We start from the raw sequence: 20,383 nt of genomic DNA, 5'->3' as shown, positions 1-20,383 counted from the left end.
GGGAGGATGGGTTAGCCTGGTGATGGGTATTGAGGAGGGCACGTTCTGCATGGAGCACTGGGTGTTATGCACAAACAATGAATCATGGAACACTATATCTAAAACTAATGATGTAATGTATGGGGATTAACATAACAATAAAAAAATTAAAAAAAAAAAAGAAGGAATGTGATCTGAATACAACACAAGAAGCCAGGGAGAGCCCGAAACGAGGAGGCGATGGAACATCCGTGTGTGTGTGTCTGTGTGTGTGTGTGACGAGCTGGATGTTCATGATGAAGCCGTGGACCCCTACACACGCTCATACAAGTTAGAAGTCCTGCTCCTCGGCAGCGACGCGGGCTGCTGTAAGCCCCCGTCCTTGGGATGCTATGGCTGAGGCTCCACACTGCAGCGGGTTGTTTGGAAGCACATAGGCTGCCGAGGTCCTTCTGCTTCTATGGCTGCGTGTTACGTGATTCCTTGTGACTTTCTGTGCTGTCAGGGAGGATGCTAGATCTGGATGGGCATCAAAAAGCTGACATAAAGCAATATGTCATTTCCTTCCCGCGGTCAAGAATAGTCACAAACTACATCTGAAATAATATTCAGAGGCTTTAAAAATTGTTTTCCTGGACTTGAATGCAACATGCAGAAATACAAATTAACTCGAATCTTTTGGTCACCTGGAGATCGTTCTGTCAAAGTCTGTTAAACTCAGGACAAAGTCGGGTGTTGAGTTTCTGTAGAGTGAGCCATTTATGAATGGAACAAAACCTGCCAGTGGGATCTGGTTATGACTAATCTGACCCCGCTCATGGGCAGGAAGGCCTGAGAATGGTTTGCATAAGTCCGTCCCAGGAAGGCTTCTTCACAGATGCTCCAGAATTTCCACGCTGTGGTGGAATTTTCTGGTTTGTAACAGGTTTCACTAGGGGCAGGGCCCGTTCATAAATTGGAAAGACATTTGTGGCTGATTGAGAAAACACACCAGGGGCTCTGGTAGACGAAAGGAGGTTCTCCTGACATCCCTTTTCATGGGTCTCCTATTTGGGGTCAGAAGTGATAGTCTTACCTCACAGTGGTATTGCTGAGGTCTTTGTCCAGAGACCCCCATACACAAGGCCACCGTGGACCCTATGACGGAAATAATCAACTGGAAATGACTTTTTCTGTTTCTCTTGGAGCCAAAGAAATGCTTCCTGTGATGTAAGTGAGATCATCTTACTCTAATGGTGGCCATTACCGCACTGGTAGCTGGTGGAGCGGAAGGAGATGCTCGGAAATTCTTTGGGTAATGTATTGGGTGTTTTTTATAAATAGATAAAGGTAGCAGTAGACAAGTGTGTGATGTTTGCTAAGAATTGTTTTGTTTTGTTTTGTTTACCCCAAAAATGAAACAGACCAAAAACCAAAGAATAGTGTTCAAAGCCATTCTGAGCATCTACCAGTGGGAATCTAAAATGACCAACCTCTGAACGAACCGCAGTGTCAGGAGCCAGAGGGTAGACAGATGCCCGCAGCCAGGAGGGGGCTGGCTGCTTTGATTGGAATAAGGAAGTGATTTGCTCAAGGACAGACAGTGTTCAGAAGAATCCGCGTAAGGACGTTGCACCGGAAGACACATTTCATTTGTTATTGGACGATGTGGCGGGAAGAGAGGGACAAGGCGACAAGCCATGTGTTCTTTCTCCCGGCTGCCAGTTCCTTTGTGAAGGCTCTGAAATGGTTTATCTTTATCAGTTGAGTTATGGTATCTGCAAAAGACTCAGAAGCACCTGGAGTAGCCTGTAATTTGTGTCAAATAACATTTTAAAGTAAATCTTTATGGATGCATCATAGGCATAGAGAAAAGTGTGCAAATCTTGAGCCACAGCTTGATAGATGATCCTAAACTGCACATGTGCCGGTGTTACCAGCGTCCAGATTTAGAAATGGAGCATAACCAGCATCCCAGAAGCCCAGCGCCCTTCCAGTTACTGCCCCTGCCACCCCCTCCCCCAAGCGTGGGGCCGTCCTGGCTTCTTGCAGCATAGATTCATTTTAACCTGTTGTTAAGCCTCGTGAAGCCAGATCGTAGAGAATGTCCTCGAGTGCCGGGCATGCTGGCGGTGAGAGTCACCCGTGTCCGTTCTGGTTGCTGTTTACTGTGACCACAACAGTATCTATCCCTCTTCTGTTGGCGGGTGTCGAGTTTAGTTCCAGAGTGTGGCTGTTAGGAATATCGTTGCTTTGAATATTCCCTGCATGTCTTTTCCTGAATATTTGAACACACCTCTGTTGGAAGGGAAGTTGCCATGTTGTCGGGTGGGTGTACGTACACACTCAGTGAAGCTCGCTGGAGATTCCAGGTGCTCCGTACCTTTGCCAACGATGGTTTTGTTTCTCGCTGAGCCATTCTGGGGTGTGTGTGGAGTAGTGTCTTATATTGGTTTCCCTGGTGACTTGTGAATTTAAATTCCTTTTCATTTATTTATTGACCATTGATTTTTGCCCACTTATGAAATGCCTGTTAAGTGTTTGTCCACTTTTTTTAAGGTTCTCTGCCTTCTTTTGTATTGATTTGTATGCATTCTTTATATATTCTGCATTAAAGTCCCTGGCTGGCTATATTTATTGGAGATATTTTTTCCTACTTGGGGAGTTACCTTCTGCTCTCTCACAGTGTCTTTTGGTGAACCACAGTTTTAAATTTTAATATAGTGTAATACTTACCAGTTTTTTTTTTATGATTACTGCTTTTTGTGTCCTGTTTCAGAAATCCGCTTGCTCCAAAGTCATAAGAAGTTCTGTGTTATTCTTCTATAAGCTTTTTCGTTCTGTTTATGAGATTGAGACTTGTGACCCATCTGAAATTGGTTGTAAGATGGTGTGAGGTGGGAATCAGATCGATTGTTTCTTCCAGTGACTAGCGTCATTACCAGATCCTCATGGCGCAGCGGTGTCCTCTGCTGTAAATCAGTTTATATGGTTTATGTTCATTTGATTCTGGTAATGACAGCTCTTAAGAAAACAAAAAAACACTTCCAAAGTTCTTATAGCTTGTGTCTAATAACTTTTCATGGTAAAACTACAGTGTTTTTTATTTTAAAATAATCATTCATAATTTCAATGCTTATACTGTTACAATTTTCATTTTTAGTTATATTTCTCTTCTACTCATATTATCTTTTCTGCATATAATTTTATATTCTGCTTTATCTGTGTCTAAGTAGTCTTCAGAATTCGATTTGTAGTATGGTGTTTTATTGCCAGATGCAGTGTGTTTAGCATATTGCTAGACATTTAGAATGTTCTTACTTATAGTGACGAAAGCTGCTACCCTGTAGAGATTTTATTGACCTGTCATTTTAGAAGAGGGCAGCAAATGAGAATGGATGTATCAGTTTGGGGCCCCGTCTTTACTTGCTTTCACTTCTTTTTAAGCTAAGTCTCCCATCAATGCAGCCTCTAGTACCGATTCCTTGGTCCTTTATCAGGGGACTTAATAGCATACCAGTGCTACCAGCTGCTTTCATTTATTAGAAAATTAGAGCCCATTACTACTATAATGTAGTGGTTTTCTCGGAAATTCTTTGGGTAATGTATTGGATGTTTTTTATAAATAGATAAAGGTAGCAGTAGACAAGTGTGTGATGTTTGCTAAGAATTGTTTTGTTTACCCCAAAAATGAAACAGACCAAAAACCAAAGAATAGTTTTCAAAGCCATTCTGAGCATCTACCAGTGGGAATCCAAAAGGACCAACCTCTGAACGAACCGCAGTGTCAGGAGCCAGAGGGTAGACTGGGTACTGAGTGTAGCCACTCTAAAAATTAGTGATAAAAATTCACTAATATTTAAAGTGATATATTCTTCTTTCATTCATCCATGAAGTGATACGTCCCCGGGAACAATGCTTTGAAAGCTGCATGAACTGGCAAAAGTAACTGGCTTGCATTAGGATGACCTATGTTTGCTTAAAATCTAGTTAACATTCTAGTATTGTTTCTTTTCTTCTTAGGAATTACCTTTCTTCTGGTATCAATGACTTGTAACCGTGCTTCATCAGGACATGGACACGTGGCAGTAGTCTCAGACATCTCAAACTCTAAGGCTCAGGGACTGAATAAACTATCAGCAATAGTGTGACTGAGCTTTCAGAATGCTCTAGGGACACTTACAGTAAATGCGAGAAAACCGAATGTGGGGTCTTGGTCTTCGTTTCCATCTCCTCCATGGTGGCCAGCACAGACCTGTAAACCTAAGTGGTCAACAGATATTTGTTGGCATAAATCTAAAACGCACAGGAATTATATGAAATATTCCTTCACCAACTGTTTTGCTCTCTACTCTGAGATAAATCATGATATATGAGGTTATAAGGTGCTGTAGGACCCTCTAAATTCTGTCATTACTAAATTGACTTTGAAGAAAATATTAACCATTGGAAAAGTGATCATCATGAATGGTAGAGGACACAGTGGTGGGGTCAGGTGACACAGGCCCACATCTAATGCCAGGATGGCCTGTGAGGGGGTCTGGAGATTAGGGTCTTCGTGGAACTAAGAGGGAACAGGGCTTTCAGTCCAAGGCTATTCAGACGGCTCACTCTCAGAACCTTGATTAACCTCAAGAAGCATTCCAGCTCCCCATCAGATAGGAATCCAAAACTCCCTCAGCGGATACCAGGCACCAGGGAAATCCAAGTCGGCGGTCCAGGGGTGAGAGCATAGTTTCAGTGTCTAGGACATAAACTGACTAATGCAGATGTAACACATATGCAGGGTACTCGCAGCGTTTATTGCTGTATGGTGAAACAATGCAAGCATTCAAGGCACAGAAGCATCTGAAGGCTGGTTTTTGGTTTTTTTTTTAATCATCTGGTTAAAAAATTTTTTTATGATCATAAAAATAGCATATAATGTAATGAGCATCCACCTAGAAGTGAAATTCAAGGAGAAAATAATCTACCTGCTTACCTAATTTCAAAAACATCAATACAGTTACCTTTGCTGTGATAGGATAAGTAAAATGATCTGCAATGAAATTTAGTACATAGCAGCATGCAGATGCTCCAGCTTACCCTGCCGATGGCATCATCAAGTGAGCAACTCGCAATCACCGGGAGCAGGTGCGGCTTAATGCAGATATATGGCACTGATGACTCAGGCCGCGAGTGGCTGTCGATAACACGGTGAACAGCTCATTTTCAGAACAGAAGTCCCGAAAACTCAATATACATTAAATTGTGAAGAAAGTACTTTGTAATTAAAAGGGAGTTAGATTTAAGCTCAGGTCATTAGAAACAGGTTTGTCCAGCAGAACACTCAGAAGCTGTGCGACCTGGGGAATTCCTTGAGGGGGACGTTTGCACACATTGCAAGACCCCTGGGCCCTGGCCCTGCCCTCTGAATGCCAGCAGTAGACCCCAGCCAGAAGTGCCCCCAGGAGAGACCTGATCACCTAAATGTGTCCCCCTAGAGTCGTATCACTGCTTGTGGGATGCTGCGGGCGCACCACTTTGCCTGTTGCCAGCACTGTGGGAGGTACACAACTGGAAGCCAGACTGGCGAGTTGCACGGTCCAGGCGTACTTTGCTGAATGTCCACACTTGTTCTCCCGAGAGGTCGTGACCATCATTTCTGTGTCCAGTGCAGAAGACCTACTTTTTCTGCACCTCTTTATCAAACCCGTGTTCTCTTCGGACTTACACCACTTGTACTGGTGTGAAATACCATCTCTTTGCCTTAATTTGCATTTACCTTGTTATTATTTAGATTAAGATTCTTTTTTATATGATTTCTGACTGATCAGGGCTTCCTTTTCTTTCAGTCACCTCTTGGAACTGCTGATGTTCTTTACCTGTATTGCTAGTGGGTTGTCTTTCTCATTGATTTCTACTAGTTCTTTATATATTATGCTTACTGATCCTTTGTCTTTTAAACATTGAAAATATTTTGTAACTTTTAATTTTGGGCATTTTTGTGATACAGTTCTTATAATACAGTAATAGTTACCAGTCTTTAGTGTGTCATCTTGTGATTCGTGCTTTCAGTTTTTATGTTTCACTCAGGTCTTCGATCCCTGTGAAATTTATTATTCTACATGCTGCATGGTAGAGGTGTGCATATTATCGTTTCCATATCATTAGCTAATTTCTCAGTGATGTTCTCCCAGTGGTCCCTCCTTCCCCCAGTGCCGCCCCTCGGTCACATCCGGGTTCCCACATACATGGCTCTGGGCTCTTCGCGCGTTTTCTCTGCCGTGTAATCAGACACACCGCCGTTGCTATGCTGTACATTTGTTTTCCTTCAGCTGTGTTACTTTCCCAAGAAAGGAGTTAGGAACGGACCCTTGCTTATTTGTCTTTAATGTGACCCGCAGCGCAGAGCTTGGGGCACTCTTCTCTGGCTTCATGTGCATCCACGTTGTCCTCCGTTTTCTTCCCTGGATCATTTCAACCAGGATCTGTTGTGCGCCTGTGACGAAGTTGCCATTTCATCCACATGTGACTCCGCCTCCTGCCTTTAATTGGAAATATTTCGAGTTTAAACATAAAAAGAAATCTGGTTATAACTTCCTGGTTGTGTAAAGTCGTATCTCTTTTCTTTCTTTTAACCTGAAAACATTTCCAATGTTGTTTTAAACGGTACTAGGCATTTTGTGCTTCGTGCTTTACTTAAATCATTTGAGTTGAAACGTATCTCAGAGGAGCATCCCATAAAACTGTATTACTATGTAAAATATAAATGTAGGTCAGTGGGCCAGGATACAAAGCTCATACGTGGATCTATGAATATATGAATTTTATGCCTCAAAGGAAGTTATTATAACCTTCTTTACAGTTAACCAGTTAATAGTATATATAAAAAAATTAAATAAGCAGTTCATACCATATACCAAAAAAAACCCCGAATTGGTCACCAACTTTATTAATAAAACAACAACTACCATAAACACCATGTAGGGTCCCCGAGAAGTGGAAATAGTGGGCTGAAAATGGTGTGCAGTGCTGCTTGCCCACAGGGCCTCTGCGGTGGTGACCGGTCCCTCCCTGGGCCCCCAGTGATGCCGTGTCCCCCACGCTAGAGTCGCCTCCCACCACACACACACACAGAACTGTCCTCATGTTCACGTGTTCATTGAAAAAACTTCACGAAGTGCATTTGTGCCCCTGCCCTTAAAACAAAATCATCAAAAAAAAGTACAGAAAGTTGAATAAATATTCATTAGTTTTTTGAAAGCACAACTTTATAAGCTTTTTTTTTCTCAGTACTCGATTATTTTTATTTTTTTTATTGTTACGTTACTCACCATACATTACATCATTAGTTTTTGATGTAGTGTTCCATGATTCATTGTTTGTGCATAACACCCAGTGCTCCATGCGGAACGTGCCCTCTAAGCTTAGATCCCAAATAAAAAAGGCTCAGAAAAGGTACTAGAGAGAAAAAATAGACACAAAATGAAAAGAGAAACTATAGTCTGAAGGGAAAAATATGATGAATCACAATGTTTATCCCATAAAGAATATACAAATGTATACAATGACGGGGACACTTAGGAACCTGAAAGAAGGGTAGAGAAACGCTTTGAACAGGTCATCCTCTGCTTAGCTGTCCACGTCTGAAATCCGGATCTGAAATCTGGATCTCAGCCTCGTCTCTTCTTCCCGGCTCCAAGTCACTGCCAAGGCTGCCGGCGCCGCTTCGGGTCTAGTTCGCCCGCATCCGCCCTCCATGGAAGGTCCAGGCGTGACGTGGCGCTCGAGTCCCCTAACGCCCTGTGTGTGTCCCCGGCAGCCTCCCGTCTGCACTGCCGTTGTTGTCGTCCCTCTGTGCCGCGGGCCCCCTGCACGCTGCCGGCTCCCGGAACACGCTGGGGCTCCGCGCTGGGGCCCGGGCTGGGATTCCTCTCCCCACCGTCCCCTTCTCTTCAGCCCTTCGCGTTGGTTTCTGCTCCAGTAGGAAACATTATTTTGTAATACATTAATTACGTGCTGCCTCCTTTCCCCCAGGCTAGCCTCTGGAGATCCTTTTTGTCCCGGTTTGACACACCAAGAGATAACTTAAGGGCTTTTTTTTTTTAACTGATTGCCTTTTTATTTGCTCAGAGATAGGATATCAGGCAGCATGTAGTGATCTGTTCCACTTCAGGCCTGAGATGGAATTTCTTCCACTATTTTTTTTTTTTTTGAAGATTTTATTCATTTATTAGAGACAGAGAAAACACGAATGGGGTGGGGGGAGAGGGAGAAACAGGTTCCCCGCTGAGCAGGGATCCCGATGCGGGGCTCGATCCCAGGACCCTGAGATCATGACCTGAGCCGATGGCAGATGCCCAGCCGACTGAGTCACCAGGCGCCCCTTCTTCCATTACTTTAATCCTAGACCTCCCTGCCAGTGTCATTCCCTGGGGTGGGAGCCAGGCCCTATGGCGTCAGTCTGTTCCTGCAGGAGTGGAGGTGGTCTGGCTCCCTCAGGATTGTTTCTTGGGGCATAAACTGAGACTCCATTGTGACACCCAGTTATCACTTCTCCCTGGTGCAGGACACTGCAGGGCAGCTTCTACCTGTTCTCTAATATAGACAAAGACAGCAAGCCTCCACATCTCTAAAAAAGGTATTTTTGATTCCTCAGGTATTCCTTTTTCTCCTTACTGTAGTCTCTCTTCTGAGAATAAGGCCCCCCGGTCTTGATGTAACTTGCCGAAGAACTACTATTAACTGGTTATCAGCTCCATCTGTCCCTACGAGAAGAAGAAATTCTGACCCGGTGATGTCACTGTTGTAAGATTTTTCCCGGAGGCCTCTCGTAACACCAAGAAGCTAAAGGGCAGTTGATTTAATAGACTTGCTTAGCGTACTGGGGAAACTTGACCAATCCTCTGAAAACCTTAGCTAAGCAATATTGGTCCACTTTGGAGCTATTTATTACATTAGCCGAGGAGGCCTGGAAAAGGCCTTTGATCATATTTTATATTCATGTACCTACCTGCCTACCTACCTCCGTGACAAGTTATAAAGTGCATGGATCCTCTGTGATACCATCGCTGTAGTTGAGTCAAAGGGGGAGGAATCTGAGTTTCGCTGAAAGATACAGAATAACGGCATGAAACTTTAGGCAGAGGATATGGGCTTCTTTGACATCCAGAGACAGAAGGACCTAGATTAGAAGGTGGTCTTCCAAAACCAGTGGTTCTCTAGATTCGCACCACCCTGGAAACCTGTACTTAAAAAAAGAAAATTTTTTTTTTTTTAAAATCCAGTTGATCCTTGAACGACACGTGTTTGAACTGTGTGGGTCCACTTATATGTGGATTTTTTTTTCAGTAAATGAAGTACAGTACTGTAAATATATTTTCTTTTATGATTTTCTTAGTGATCTTTTCTTTTCTCTGGCCCACTCTTTTGTAAGAATGCAGTGTAGAATATATATAACACACAAAATCTAATCAGCTATTTATGTTATCAGTAAGGCTTCTGGTCAACAGCAGTAGTTAAGTTTGGGGGGAAGTCAGAGTCCCACACGGATTTTTAACTGCGCAGGGTTAAAACCATGTGTTGTTCAGGGCTCAGCAGGTCTGTGGTTCAAGGGTCTGAATCCTCATGTCCCTTCTGAGGTCATGTTCACTGTTCTCACAGGCCTGAGGCTCTGTAGGCGTCCTTGGTGTATAACTTGCGCTTACTTCGGTGATTTAAAGGAAGCTGTTAACTCAGGTGGATTAAACAGATTAAGAGGAACAAGTTGATGGTTCTTGAGCAGTAATGTTAAAGTTGGCTTGAAATGAGACCGTGGAAGTTAGGAGAACATATTCTAGCTAGAGCATTAACATGTTTTCCCACAAAGTGTTTTTTCTTTTTTTTATTTCCAGTACCATTTTTATACCAGCATTGAAAGTGCACTTCAGCATCCAGACTTCCCTGAAGATAGTATTGCTGTTCTCTGTGCAGATGGTCAGTGGGTTTGGTCCATAGGAAGCAGTGTTAGAACTCTGTGACAGTTTCACCGTCTTCCTGCCCGCCTGGGTGACCTCGTCCTAGACTCATTCAGCCTGTGCATGTGGGGAGTTGCTCAGAGCAGAAGAACATTGTCAGCAAAGGGCCCATCCGTCTCTCAGCCTCCGTATTTCCAGTCTCAGATCGTAAAAGATGCTCCTTGATATTGTTTCTGGAATACTTTCTAAAGGGAATTAGAGAGAGCCTGGGAAAAAATTGGGTCCTGACAGTGCTTGTACAATGCTGCTCTTTGAGGAAGAAGACTTTGAAGGGGGTGGTGGACTGGCCTGGCGAGGGCCTGCGGACACGGTGCGGGGGCTCAGTGGTTTCTTGTGTGGTTACCTGTCACCCCAGCCTGGGAGCCAGAGTCCCATGCTCACATATATAAGTGCACTTGTAGGGGGAAGAGTTAGGACCAGAGAGGACTTGGATCATTTCTCTTCAACCAGACGATACTTAACCGATGTTCGTATAGAAACAAGCTAGCTTTCTGGGTGTTACCCCATGTTCCTGCTTCCTCAGCCTGTTTTCTCCCTCTCTCTTGTATTTAGATCATATGCCTTTTTTGTGATAAACATTACAAAAAAAAAAGCTTGTCCTCTCTTTAGTCCTTCAGCCAAATCGATGGCATGCTAATTTGTGATTTTTTTTTTCCCTGAACTGTTACTTGTTCTGTCCCAGAAATTCTGAAATGATTCTCTTGAGGGAACATGTCCTTTACCCCCCTCAGCCCCAGTTGAAAAATGCCTTAGCAGATGTCCTTTCTGTGAAGAAAGTGTTTCTACATAATTGCTATCACTGTGACCAGAACAACAGAAGTAAAAGAGAAAGGATAAAAAAATTGTATGGACATTGTAATGGTAAATTACGTGTGCCTGTGGGGGCAGGGCAAGAGGGAAATACATCAAAATGAAAACAGTGACAGTCTTAGGATGGTGTGATTCTGGGTATACTTTTATTTTTTCAAAATTGTACTTGATGTCATTTGAAAACAAAAAGCTTCTTTTAAACTGTGTTTTTGCATAAATATCAGGTTGTACACTCAATAATGTACTCGTCCTAGACTCATTCAGCCTGTGCATGTGGGGAGTTGCTCAGAGCAGAAGAACATTGTCAGCAAAGGGCCCATCCGTCAATAATACTCAATATTATTGACTCAATAAAAATGGCCTTGTGTGTGTAACTCGATTTCTTCTAGAATGATGTCTGCTCTTACTGTGGATGTGAGGCTCAGCGTGCCTCTTTAGCTCTCCTGTGCTCCCATCCACTGAAAGACCGATGCCCTCCTGGAGGGTCTTAGGCAGCCATCTCCGGGAGCCTGAAGTGGGGAGGACGGTGGGAGGGGGTGGGAAGGGGGCCGATGTCCTCTTCTAAAATTGGGGTGGTATGAAGGGTGACTTGGGTTGGGGGCTCTGTAGCAGCCTCAAACTTGAAGTCTCTAAATGCCCTTGGCCCCTTTGCAAGTATTTGGGAAAAGAGATTATTTCTGTAGAGATTCGTCTTCATCAAATTAATGTATTTTAAAAACTAAGAGCTACAATTAGAAATAATTCGTATTTTCAGACATACGTATCTGGACATGATCACTTCTGTGATCAAAGTTAGGGATGTGTTAGCCCAGTTTGATGTAACCACGTGATTTGTGCATCTGTAAGACAGTAGCCCACAGAATTCTTGTCTTTTTAACAGCAATTAAATAGCATCCAGGTGTGCTGGTCAGCCTTGTTCCTCGCCACATTTTTAAGTGTGTCTCCTCCCTGACCCACATGCTGTGTTGATGGTCTTACTTTTCTAATGTCCGTTCTGAACTGATGACCCTTTATTGACCGCACAGATCTTTTCCTTCCTGCAGGCATAGGGGGCCTGCAAGACGTCGTGCTCAAGTCGGCGACGCTGTGTAGCGTGCCATCTTGCCCGCCGTTCATACCGCTCAACTTCGAGGCCACCCCTATTGTGAGGGTTGCTGTTGAACCGAAGCACCCAAGTAAGACAACTTCGTTTTTAAAAGCCTGTGATGTTCATGACACCTTGTAAATGTGTGCATTTCGTACTTGGTTCCTCACTATTTGCTTCAACAGTGTGCTGTGGGTTTTCATTCAGGCGTGTAATAGGAGGGGTCTTCCCGCCATGGGTCCCTGCGCACCACCCGCTCACCAAAGGCAGTCTGACCCCTGCCTTAGGAACGTGGAACATTAGGCACCTTCTCCCTGGGGAACCTGGATCCTTTAGGGCAGAGACAGGGCATCTGTGCACCCCCACAGCCCTGGCGTGGGTGGTGCCTCAGGAAAGCTCATGTTTTATGTACTTGTTTTAGAATCTTGGCCCATGCTTCTTGCTCCAGAATCTGTCATATGCTCTTCCCTGTAGCTTTGTAGATTATCTGGACACAGAGCATTTCCGGCCTGTTTAGAAAGCACTTCCTGCCCCACCCACACATGGCAGGCCATGTAATAACCTGTGCTTCGTCTTTGGTATACACCGTTTGCCTGACCAGTCCTCAGTAACTCTTGTATTTAGCTCCCCGTGACATCGCTAACCCGTATTCCCGGTGCTCGCTGGGAGGTCAGTGAAGAATCTCCAGACTGTGCTTCCAGGGACCCAGAGGACAAACGCTGTCAGGTGGTAGTCCTCTGCCAGGAATGGAGGTCGGTCCCGTTGCCCTTGCACGCGCATACCCCTCCTCGCCCCAGAGCCGGGGCCTTCTGAAAGCTTGTCTCGGCCTCATGTTCCACCAGATGGCCTTAGCACTGAGGCTCCCTGGGGTCCTAGAGCAGACACTCGGAGGACCGCATCTGTGACCTTTGGGCTCAGTCCTGGTGAGCAGCCATCCTCGTTGGGCCCCGGAGCTGAGCGTCCTTTCGGGGCCGCCATTGTGGACCACAGTGCGGGGTGGCTGTGTGGATTTACCCTGTTCTCTCTAACGCCGGCTTCCTCTCTGGGCCCTCCTGGTTTGCTCTTCTCTTCCGCTGCCGGCCTGGCTCTGGCCGTTGTCAGCTGCTCCAGCCCGTGTACGTACAGGACAAGGAGGTTTAATTGGAGTTGTGACATTTGAGTCTGGCAACCGTAGCTCATTCTTAGGCCTTTCTAGTAGGACTCAGTTCTTCTCTATTCCATTTAGATCTAAACGTTTAAAACAGAGTAAGGAAATAATTGATCATTCGGACCATGATGTTTTCATAGAAATTTATAATCTTTGAACTCTGGCGGCTGTGTGCTGCTGGCCCTAACGGGCCGCCGAAGCGACTTCCCTGCGGTGTGGCGGCAGGAGGACAGGGACCTGGTGCCCGGCCCCGCCCCATCCCGTAGCAGACGCTCAGTGAGGGTGACTTCCTCTCCTTAAATGAGGCGATGCAATAATAGAATGACTTAGGATGATCCATCTGGATGCCAGAGTTTTCCTCATGTCTGTGTCATTAGGTTGTTCTGAACTTTGTAAAAAATAAAATGATTGAGAAGGAGCACCCAGTTCTCTTCATAATTTTAAAAAGAGCGTTGCTCCTTTTCCCACCAGATATATTGCTTTTGCCAGATTTACCGTGCGTGTTCTCGCCGGTATTACTGCAGGCCGTGTTCCCACACGTCTGTGTCTGAATTTTATACGCACTGTTCTGTCTTCTTGCTGTTGCTACAAGGTCCATCTCAGTGCACATCGAGAATGCCTGGGAGTACTTCTAACGCTGTGCTCACTCCTGTGAGCCCTCAGGGGGCAGTTACTGTGAGTTTACTCTGCCCTGGTCCCTCGCGCCCCTCCTTACTGTGGGGCGGAGCCCCTCTCTCCGTGGATGCTGTGTCCGCCGTGGATGCTGACTGCTGGGGTGGCCGCCCTCTTGGACCCAGACTTCCCAGTGCTCCTGCCCCCGAGAGCCACTGGGCGGACGCGCTGTGTATTTCATGGGCTGCCTTTGCTAGATCACAGGGTCCGTTTTAAAATCCAGTTAGCGGTTTATATACAAAGGTTTCCTTGAAATCCCGATGGTAAGTATTTGTCATGATCTCAGTTTTTCTTATATTATTAAAAGATGTTGATTTTTTATCTTTATCAGATCATTTGGTAGATTTTTAAGCAGGTTAGGAAAATCAGCTTCCAGATTTAATAAGAGGTTAAATAGATGTTGTTTCTGCCAACAAAATGACTATCATTATAAATAAATATTTTCAAACATCTAATTTCAAAATGTTGTCTCCGTATTCCAAGTTTTGTTTTGAGAAAGTTTTTTCTTGGCTTACTGTTAAACTGTCACCTTTACCATGAGGAAGTAGATTTAAGTGTATATGCCTTTTTTTTTTTTAAGGACTTAGTAATTTGGCAAATGGGGAGCTGGCAAAAAGCTTTTTCACTTATTTTTTTATCGTTCCCTTTGTGCTTTGTGTTATTCGTGTTATCAGTGGTTTTTTCGTAGGAATGCTTTTCAGCCATGCTTCAAATTCTGTGAAGGTTAAGTTAGTTAACGCTAGGTGATATCTCTAAGTCCACTTAATGAGGCAAAGGAAGACCACAGTATGCTGAAAAGGAGCACATGAGGCTGCCTGTGGCCGCCACACGCGCGGTGGGGTCCTCCGGTGCCGAGCGTCCACGTGTGGTGCGTGGCTGCCTGAGCTGTGTGGGTGCTGAGCCCCACCCCGCGCTCCAGAGCCAGCAGCGCTCTGAGCTCTGGGCCCCGCCTCCCCGTACCTGTCTGCTCGTCTGTGGGACAGGAACAGCACTCATCCCGGCCACATAATTAATGAGTTCCTCCATGTGAAGGACCTGTGGCACGTCGCTAGCTAATGTGAAGTGTTAGTTATCATCAACTAAGTAGATACGGATAAATAAATGGATCTGGAATAGACGTATTGAGAACCCCTGACGGCAGAGAGGTCCGGTGGCTTTGCTGTTTGGCATGTTGAAAACCACGCGTTGAGGGAACCCTTCCTTCAAGTGTAGAGGTGAAACCAGACGGCACAGAAATAGCTCCGAGGCCAGGGTCGCTGCTGAAGCAACAAGGAGAGACTTGCTCTGCTTGAATGGACAGTAGCCGCTGAGTACACGGGAAGGCGTGGAAAAGCAGCTAAGCCCGAGACGTGGACCAGAATCCCGTGGACTGTAGGGAAAACAGCCATGTGCCCGAAGCACAGGCAGATGGAGTGTGGAAGGTGCCCAGGGCTCAGTGGGCATAGTGGCCCCAGCCGGAGGGCAGCTTTCTCCGAAAACGCACGGTTCTCCCAAGCAGGCTTGTAATGATTGCTTTAAGCATGTGGCTTTGGCTTGAATACCATGTGAACTGGTTTTTTGTTGTCATTATTTGTCTATTTGTTGAGTCTAACTCTTCTTTGGGGGAGAGTTCTGTTACATTTATAGGTATAGAATATGTATGTTCGTATAAAATTCAGGTAGATTCACACATACGATGGTGGTAGTTTGTATTTGCTGCGTGTTTGACGAAGTGGTATAGACCAGCTTTGGGGGTCCTGACGGTAAGCTTCTGAGGGTCTCCTTTTAGCTATCTGTACTAGTAAATTCGCAGGAGACAACTTTCCTCACATGGCTGCATTATTTGGAAGAGTTATTTTAAGAGTATTTCATTGTATTTTTCCCTTCGGTGGCCACGGGCATCATCTTGCGGTTTGATTATTAGTCCTTACGTTGCACTGAATCAGCCTTCATCTTGTTAACCTAGGTGAAATGCCTCAGCTCGTCAAAGGAATGAAGCTCTTAAACCAGGCTGACCCCTGTGTCCAGATTTTAATTCAAGAAACGGGAGAGCACGTTTTAGTCACGGCGGGGGAGGTCCACCTTCAGCGATGCCTGGATGACTTGAAAGAAAGGTAGGTTGGTGGTAGTCGGGGGTGGGGTGGGGGGATCGGTGCGTCCAGTGGATTCTGAGTTCCACTGGACAACCATGGCTAGTTTTTGGAGAAAAACGAAAGGCCCTCAATTCAAGCATGAACTGTTACTGTGCTGTTGGATCATAGATTCAGTTTTTAATGACTGACACTTTACTTCTGTACTTGAATAATTTTACATTTTTAAGCTTGAATCATACAATAGCTTCACATGTGAGTATCTTCCTGTGAGCGTACGCACACGTGTGTCAACAGAACAAAGTCCTATGTTGTGAGCTTAGAGTGACTGGGACAGACTTCTGTCCTTCCTGATGTCGTCTCCACAAGGTACACCTTCGGGAAATCTTCCCATTTCTCCATCCTGGTGATGGGACCTGTCCTAAAGTAGGCATCCCAGATCACGTTTTGTCAGTAACACTTCTCCTCTTTATTCCCAAGCTAACGTGTGTTTATCGTAGCAATTAGGAAAATACAGAAGGATGAAAGAAGCATTCACTCACCACACAGAGATCATGTCCGAGACGGTCGGGCACACAACTCCGCCGCCTGTGCTGTGCGCACTCCCGCGTACACGGACGCCTGCCTGGGAGCAGCTCTGGTTATCTGGTTACCATAGACTTCGGGCTCAGCAGCCGCCATGCGTTGCTGGCGTGTTTTGTAGGCTTACGATCTATATCATCCCTGAGAAAGGCTGGTGCGGTTTACTCTGTAACTGGGAGAAGGTCTTCGAAAGTGCTTCTTTTCTCAAATTTAGCCAGCCCTGTATATTATCATTTTAAAAAAATTTCACCAGTCTGGAAGACAACTAACAGGTGTTCATTGTTAATAAACATATTTCCTGTGTTTGTAACTAATGATACTGAAACATTTCTTTCTCTGTTTATTTGGCCATTCATTTTTCTTCTTTGATGAATTGCCTTGTAATGGCCTTCCTTCCCCTTATTTTTAAAATTTTGGGGGACTGTTATTTTTTTTTTTTAAATTTACTTTTATTTTATTTTTTTTATTGTTACGTTAATCCCCATACATTACATCATTAGTTTTAGATGTAGTGTTCCATGATTCATTGTTTGTGCATAACACCCAGTGCTCCATGCAGAACGTGCCCTCCTCAATACCCATCACCAGGCTAACCCATCCTCCCACCCCCCTCCCCTCTAGAACCCTCGGTTTGTTTTTCAGAGTCCATCGTCTCTCATGGTTTGTCTACCCCTCCGAATTCCCCCCCTTCATTCTTCCCCTCCTGCTATCTTCTTCTTCTTTTATTTTTTTCTTAACATATATTGCATTATTTGTTTCAGAGGTACAGATCTGAGATTCAACAGTCTTGCACAATTCACAGCACTCACCAGACCACATACCCTCCCCAGTGTCCATCACCCAGTCACCCCATCCCTCCCACCCCACCCCCCACTCCAGCAACCCTCAGTTTGTTTCCTGAGATTAAGAATTCCTCATATCAGTGAGGTCATATGATATATGTCTTTCTCTGTTTGACTTATTTCGCTCAGCATAATACCCTCCAGTTCCATCCACGTCGTTGCAAATGGCAAGATCTCATTCCTTTTGATGGCTGCATAATATTCCATTGTATATATATACCACCTCTTCTTTATCCATTCATCTGTCGATGGACATCTTGGCTCTTTCCACAGTTTGGCTATTGTGGACATTGCTGCTATAAACATCGGGGTGCACGTAGCCTTTTGGGTCCCAACTTTTGTATCTTTGGGGTAAATACCCAGTAGTGCAATTGCTGGATCATAGGGTAGCTCTATTTTCAACTTTTTGAGGAACCTCCATACTGTTTTCCAGAGTGGCTGCACCAGCTTGCATTCCCACCAAGAGTGTAGGAGGGTTCCCCTTTCTCCGCATCCCCGCCAACATCTGTCCTTTCCTGACTTGTTAATTTTAGCCATTCTGACTGGTGTGAGGTGGTATCTCATTGAGGTTTTGATTTGGATTTCCCTGATGCCGAGCGATATTGAGCTCTTTTTCATGTGTCTGTTGGCCATTTGGATGTCTTCTTTGGAAAAATGTCTGTTCATGTCTTCTGCCCATTTCTTGATTGGGTTCTTTGTTCTTTGGGTGTTGAGTTTGATAAGTTCTTTATAGATTTTGGATACTAGCCCTTTATCTGATATGTCATTTGCAAATATCTTCTCCCATTCTGTCGTTGTCTTTTGGTTTTGTTGACTGTTTCCTTTGCTTTTCAAAAGCTTTTTATCTTGATGAAGTCCCAAGAGTTCATTTTTGCCTTTGCTTCCCTTGCCTTTGGCGATGTTTCTAGGAAGAAGTTGCTGCGGCTGAGGTCGAAGAGGTTGCTGCCTGTGTTCTCCTTTAGGATTTTGATGGACTCCTGTCTCCCATTGAGGTCTTTCAACCATGTGGAGTCTTATTTTTGTGTGTGGTGTAAGGAAATGGTCCAGTTTCATTCTTCTGCATGTGGCTATCCAATTTTGCCAACACCATTTGTTGAAGAGACTGTCTTTTTTCCATTGGACATTCTTTCCTGCTTTGTCAAAGATTAGTTGACCATAGAGTTGAGGGTCCATTTCTGGGCTCTCTATTCTGTTCCATTGATCTATGTGTCTGTTTTTGTGGCAGTACCATACTGTCTTGATGATGACAGCTTTGTAGTAGAGCTGGAAGTCCAGAATTGTGATGCCGCCAGCTTTGCTTTTCGTTTTCAACACTCCTCTGGCTATGCGGGGTCTTTTCTGGTTCCATACAAATTTTAGGATTATTTGTTCCATTTCTTTGAAAAAAGTGGATGGTATTTTGATGGGGATTGCATTGAATGTGTAGATTGCTCTAGGTAGCATTGACATCTTCACAATATTTGTTCTTCCAATCCATGAGCATGGAATGTTTTTCCATTTCTTTGTGTCTTCCTCAATTTCTTTCATGAGTATTTTATAGTTTTCTGAGTACAGATCCTTTGCCTCTTTGGTTAGATTTATTCCTAGGTATCTTATGGTTTTGGGTGCAATTGTAAATGGGATCGACTCCTTAATTTCTCTTTCTTCTGACTTGTTGTTGGTGTATAGGAATGCCACTGACTTCTGTGCATTGATTTTATATCCTGCCACTTGACTGAATTCCTGTATGAGTTCTAGCAGTTTTGGGGTGGAGTCTTTGGGGTTTTCCACATAAAGTATCATATCATCTTCAAAGAGTGAGAGTTTGACTTCTTCTTTGCTAATATGGATGCCTTTTATTTCTTTTTGTTGTCTGATTGCTGTGGCTAGGACTTCCAATACTATGTTGAATAGCAGTGGTGATAGTGGACATCCCTGCCGCGTTCCTGACCTTAGGGGGAAAGCTCTCAGTTTTTCCCCATTGAGAATGATACTCACTGTAGGTTTTTCATAGATGGCTTTTATGATATTGAGGTATGTACCCTCTATGCCTATACTCTGAAGAGTTTTGATCAAGAAAGGATGCTGTACTTTGTCAAATGCTGTTTCTGCATCTATTGAGAGGATCATATGATTCTTGTTCTTTCTTTTGTTAATGTAGTGTATCACGTTGATTGGTTTGCGGATGTTGAACCAACCTTGCAGCCCAGGGATAAATCCCACTTGGTCGTGGTGAATAATCCTTTTAATGTACTGTTGGATCCTATTGGCTAGTATTTTGGTGAGAATTTTTGCATCCATGTTCATCAGGGATATTGGTCTGTAGTTCTCCTTTTTGATGGGGTCTTTGGTTTTGGGATCAAGGTAATGGTGGCCTCATAAAATGAGTTTGGAAGTTTTCCTTCCATTTCTATTTTTTGGAACAGTTTCAGAAGAATAGGTATTAATTCTTCTTTAAATGTTTGGTAGAATTCCCCTGGGAAGCCATCTGGCCCTGGGCTTTTGTTTGTTGGGAGATTTTTGATGACTACTTCAATTTCCTTAGTGGTTATAGGTCTGTTCAGGTTTTTTATTTCTTCCTGGTTCAGTTTTGGTAGTTGATACATCTCTAGGAATGCATCCATTTCTTCCAGGTTATCTAATTTGCTGGCATAGAGTTGCTCATAATATATTCTTATAATTGTTTGTATTTCTTTGGTGTTGGTTGTGATCTCTCCTCTTTCATTCATGATTTTGTTGATTTGGGTCATTTCTCTTTTCTTTTTGATAAGTCTGGCCAGGGGTTTATCAATCTTGTTAATTCTTTCAAAGAACCAGCTCCTAGTTTCGTTGATCTGTTCTACTGTTCTTTTAGTTTCTATTTCATTGATTTCTGCTCTGATCTTTATTATTTCTCTTCTCCTGCTGGGTTTAGGCTTTATTTGCTGTTCTTTCTCCAGCTCCTTTAGGTGTAGGGTTAGGTTGTGTACTTGAGACCTTTCTTGTTTCTTGAGAAAGGCTCGTATTGCTATATACTTTCCTCTTAGGACTGCCTTTGCTGCATGCCAAAGATTTTGAATAGTTGTGTTTTCATTTTCATTGGTTTCCATGAATTTTTAAAATTCTTTAATTTCCTGGTTGACCCATTCATTCTTTAGTAGGATGCTCTTTAGCCTCCATGTATTTGAGTTCTTTCCGACTTTCCTCTTGTGATTGAGTTCTAGTTTCAAAGCATTGTAAGGTCTGAAAATAGGCAGGGAATG

General features: G+C 44.0%; 1 protein-coding gene across 3 annotated transcripts in view; it reads left to right on the top strand.

Moving 5' to 3' along the window:
- EFL1 (elongation factor like GTPase 1) overlaps positions 1 to 20,383 on the top strand; it is a 135,766-nt gene that overhangs the window by 84,179 nt on the left and 31,204 nt on the right. For all 3 annotated transcript variants that reach the window (XM_032391841.1, XM_032391840.1, XM_032391839.1), the window contains 2 exons: positions 11,810 to 11,941; positions 15,615 to 15,762. In XM_032391841.1, the coding sequence (XP_032247732.1) occupies positions 11,810 to 11,941; positions 15,615 to 15,762 (280 nt within the window). The remainder of the gene's footprint in view (positions 1 to 11,809; positions 11,942 to 15,614; positions 15,763 to 20,383) is intronic.

The sequence above is a fragment of the Phoca vitulina genome, unplaced genomic scaffold (genome assembly GCF_004348235.1).
Source record: "Phoca vitulina isolate PV1807 unplaced genomic scaffold, GSC_HSeal_1.0 scaffold65, whole genome shotgun sequence".
Lineage (NCBI taxonomy): Eukaryota > Metazoa > Chordata > Mammalia > Carnivora > Phocidae > Phoca > Phoca vitulina.
This window is presented reverse-complemented; position numbering and strand designations above follow the sequence as displayed.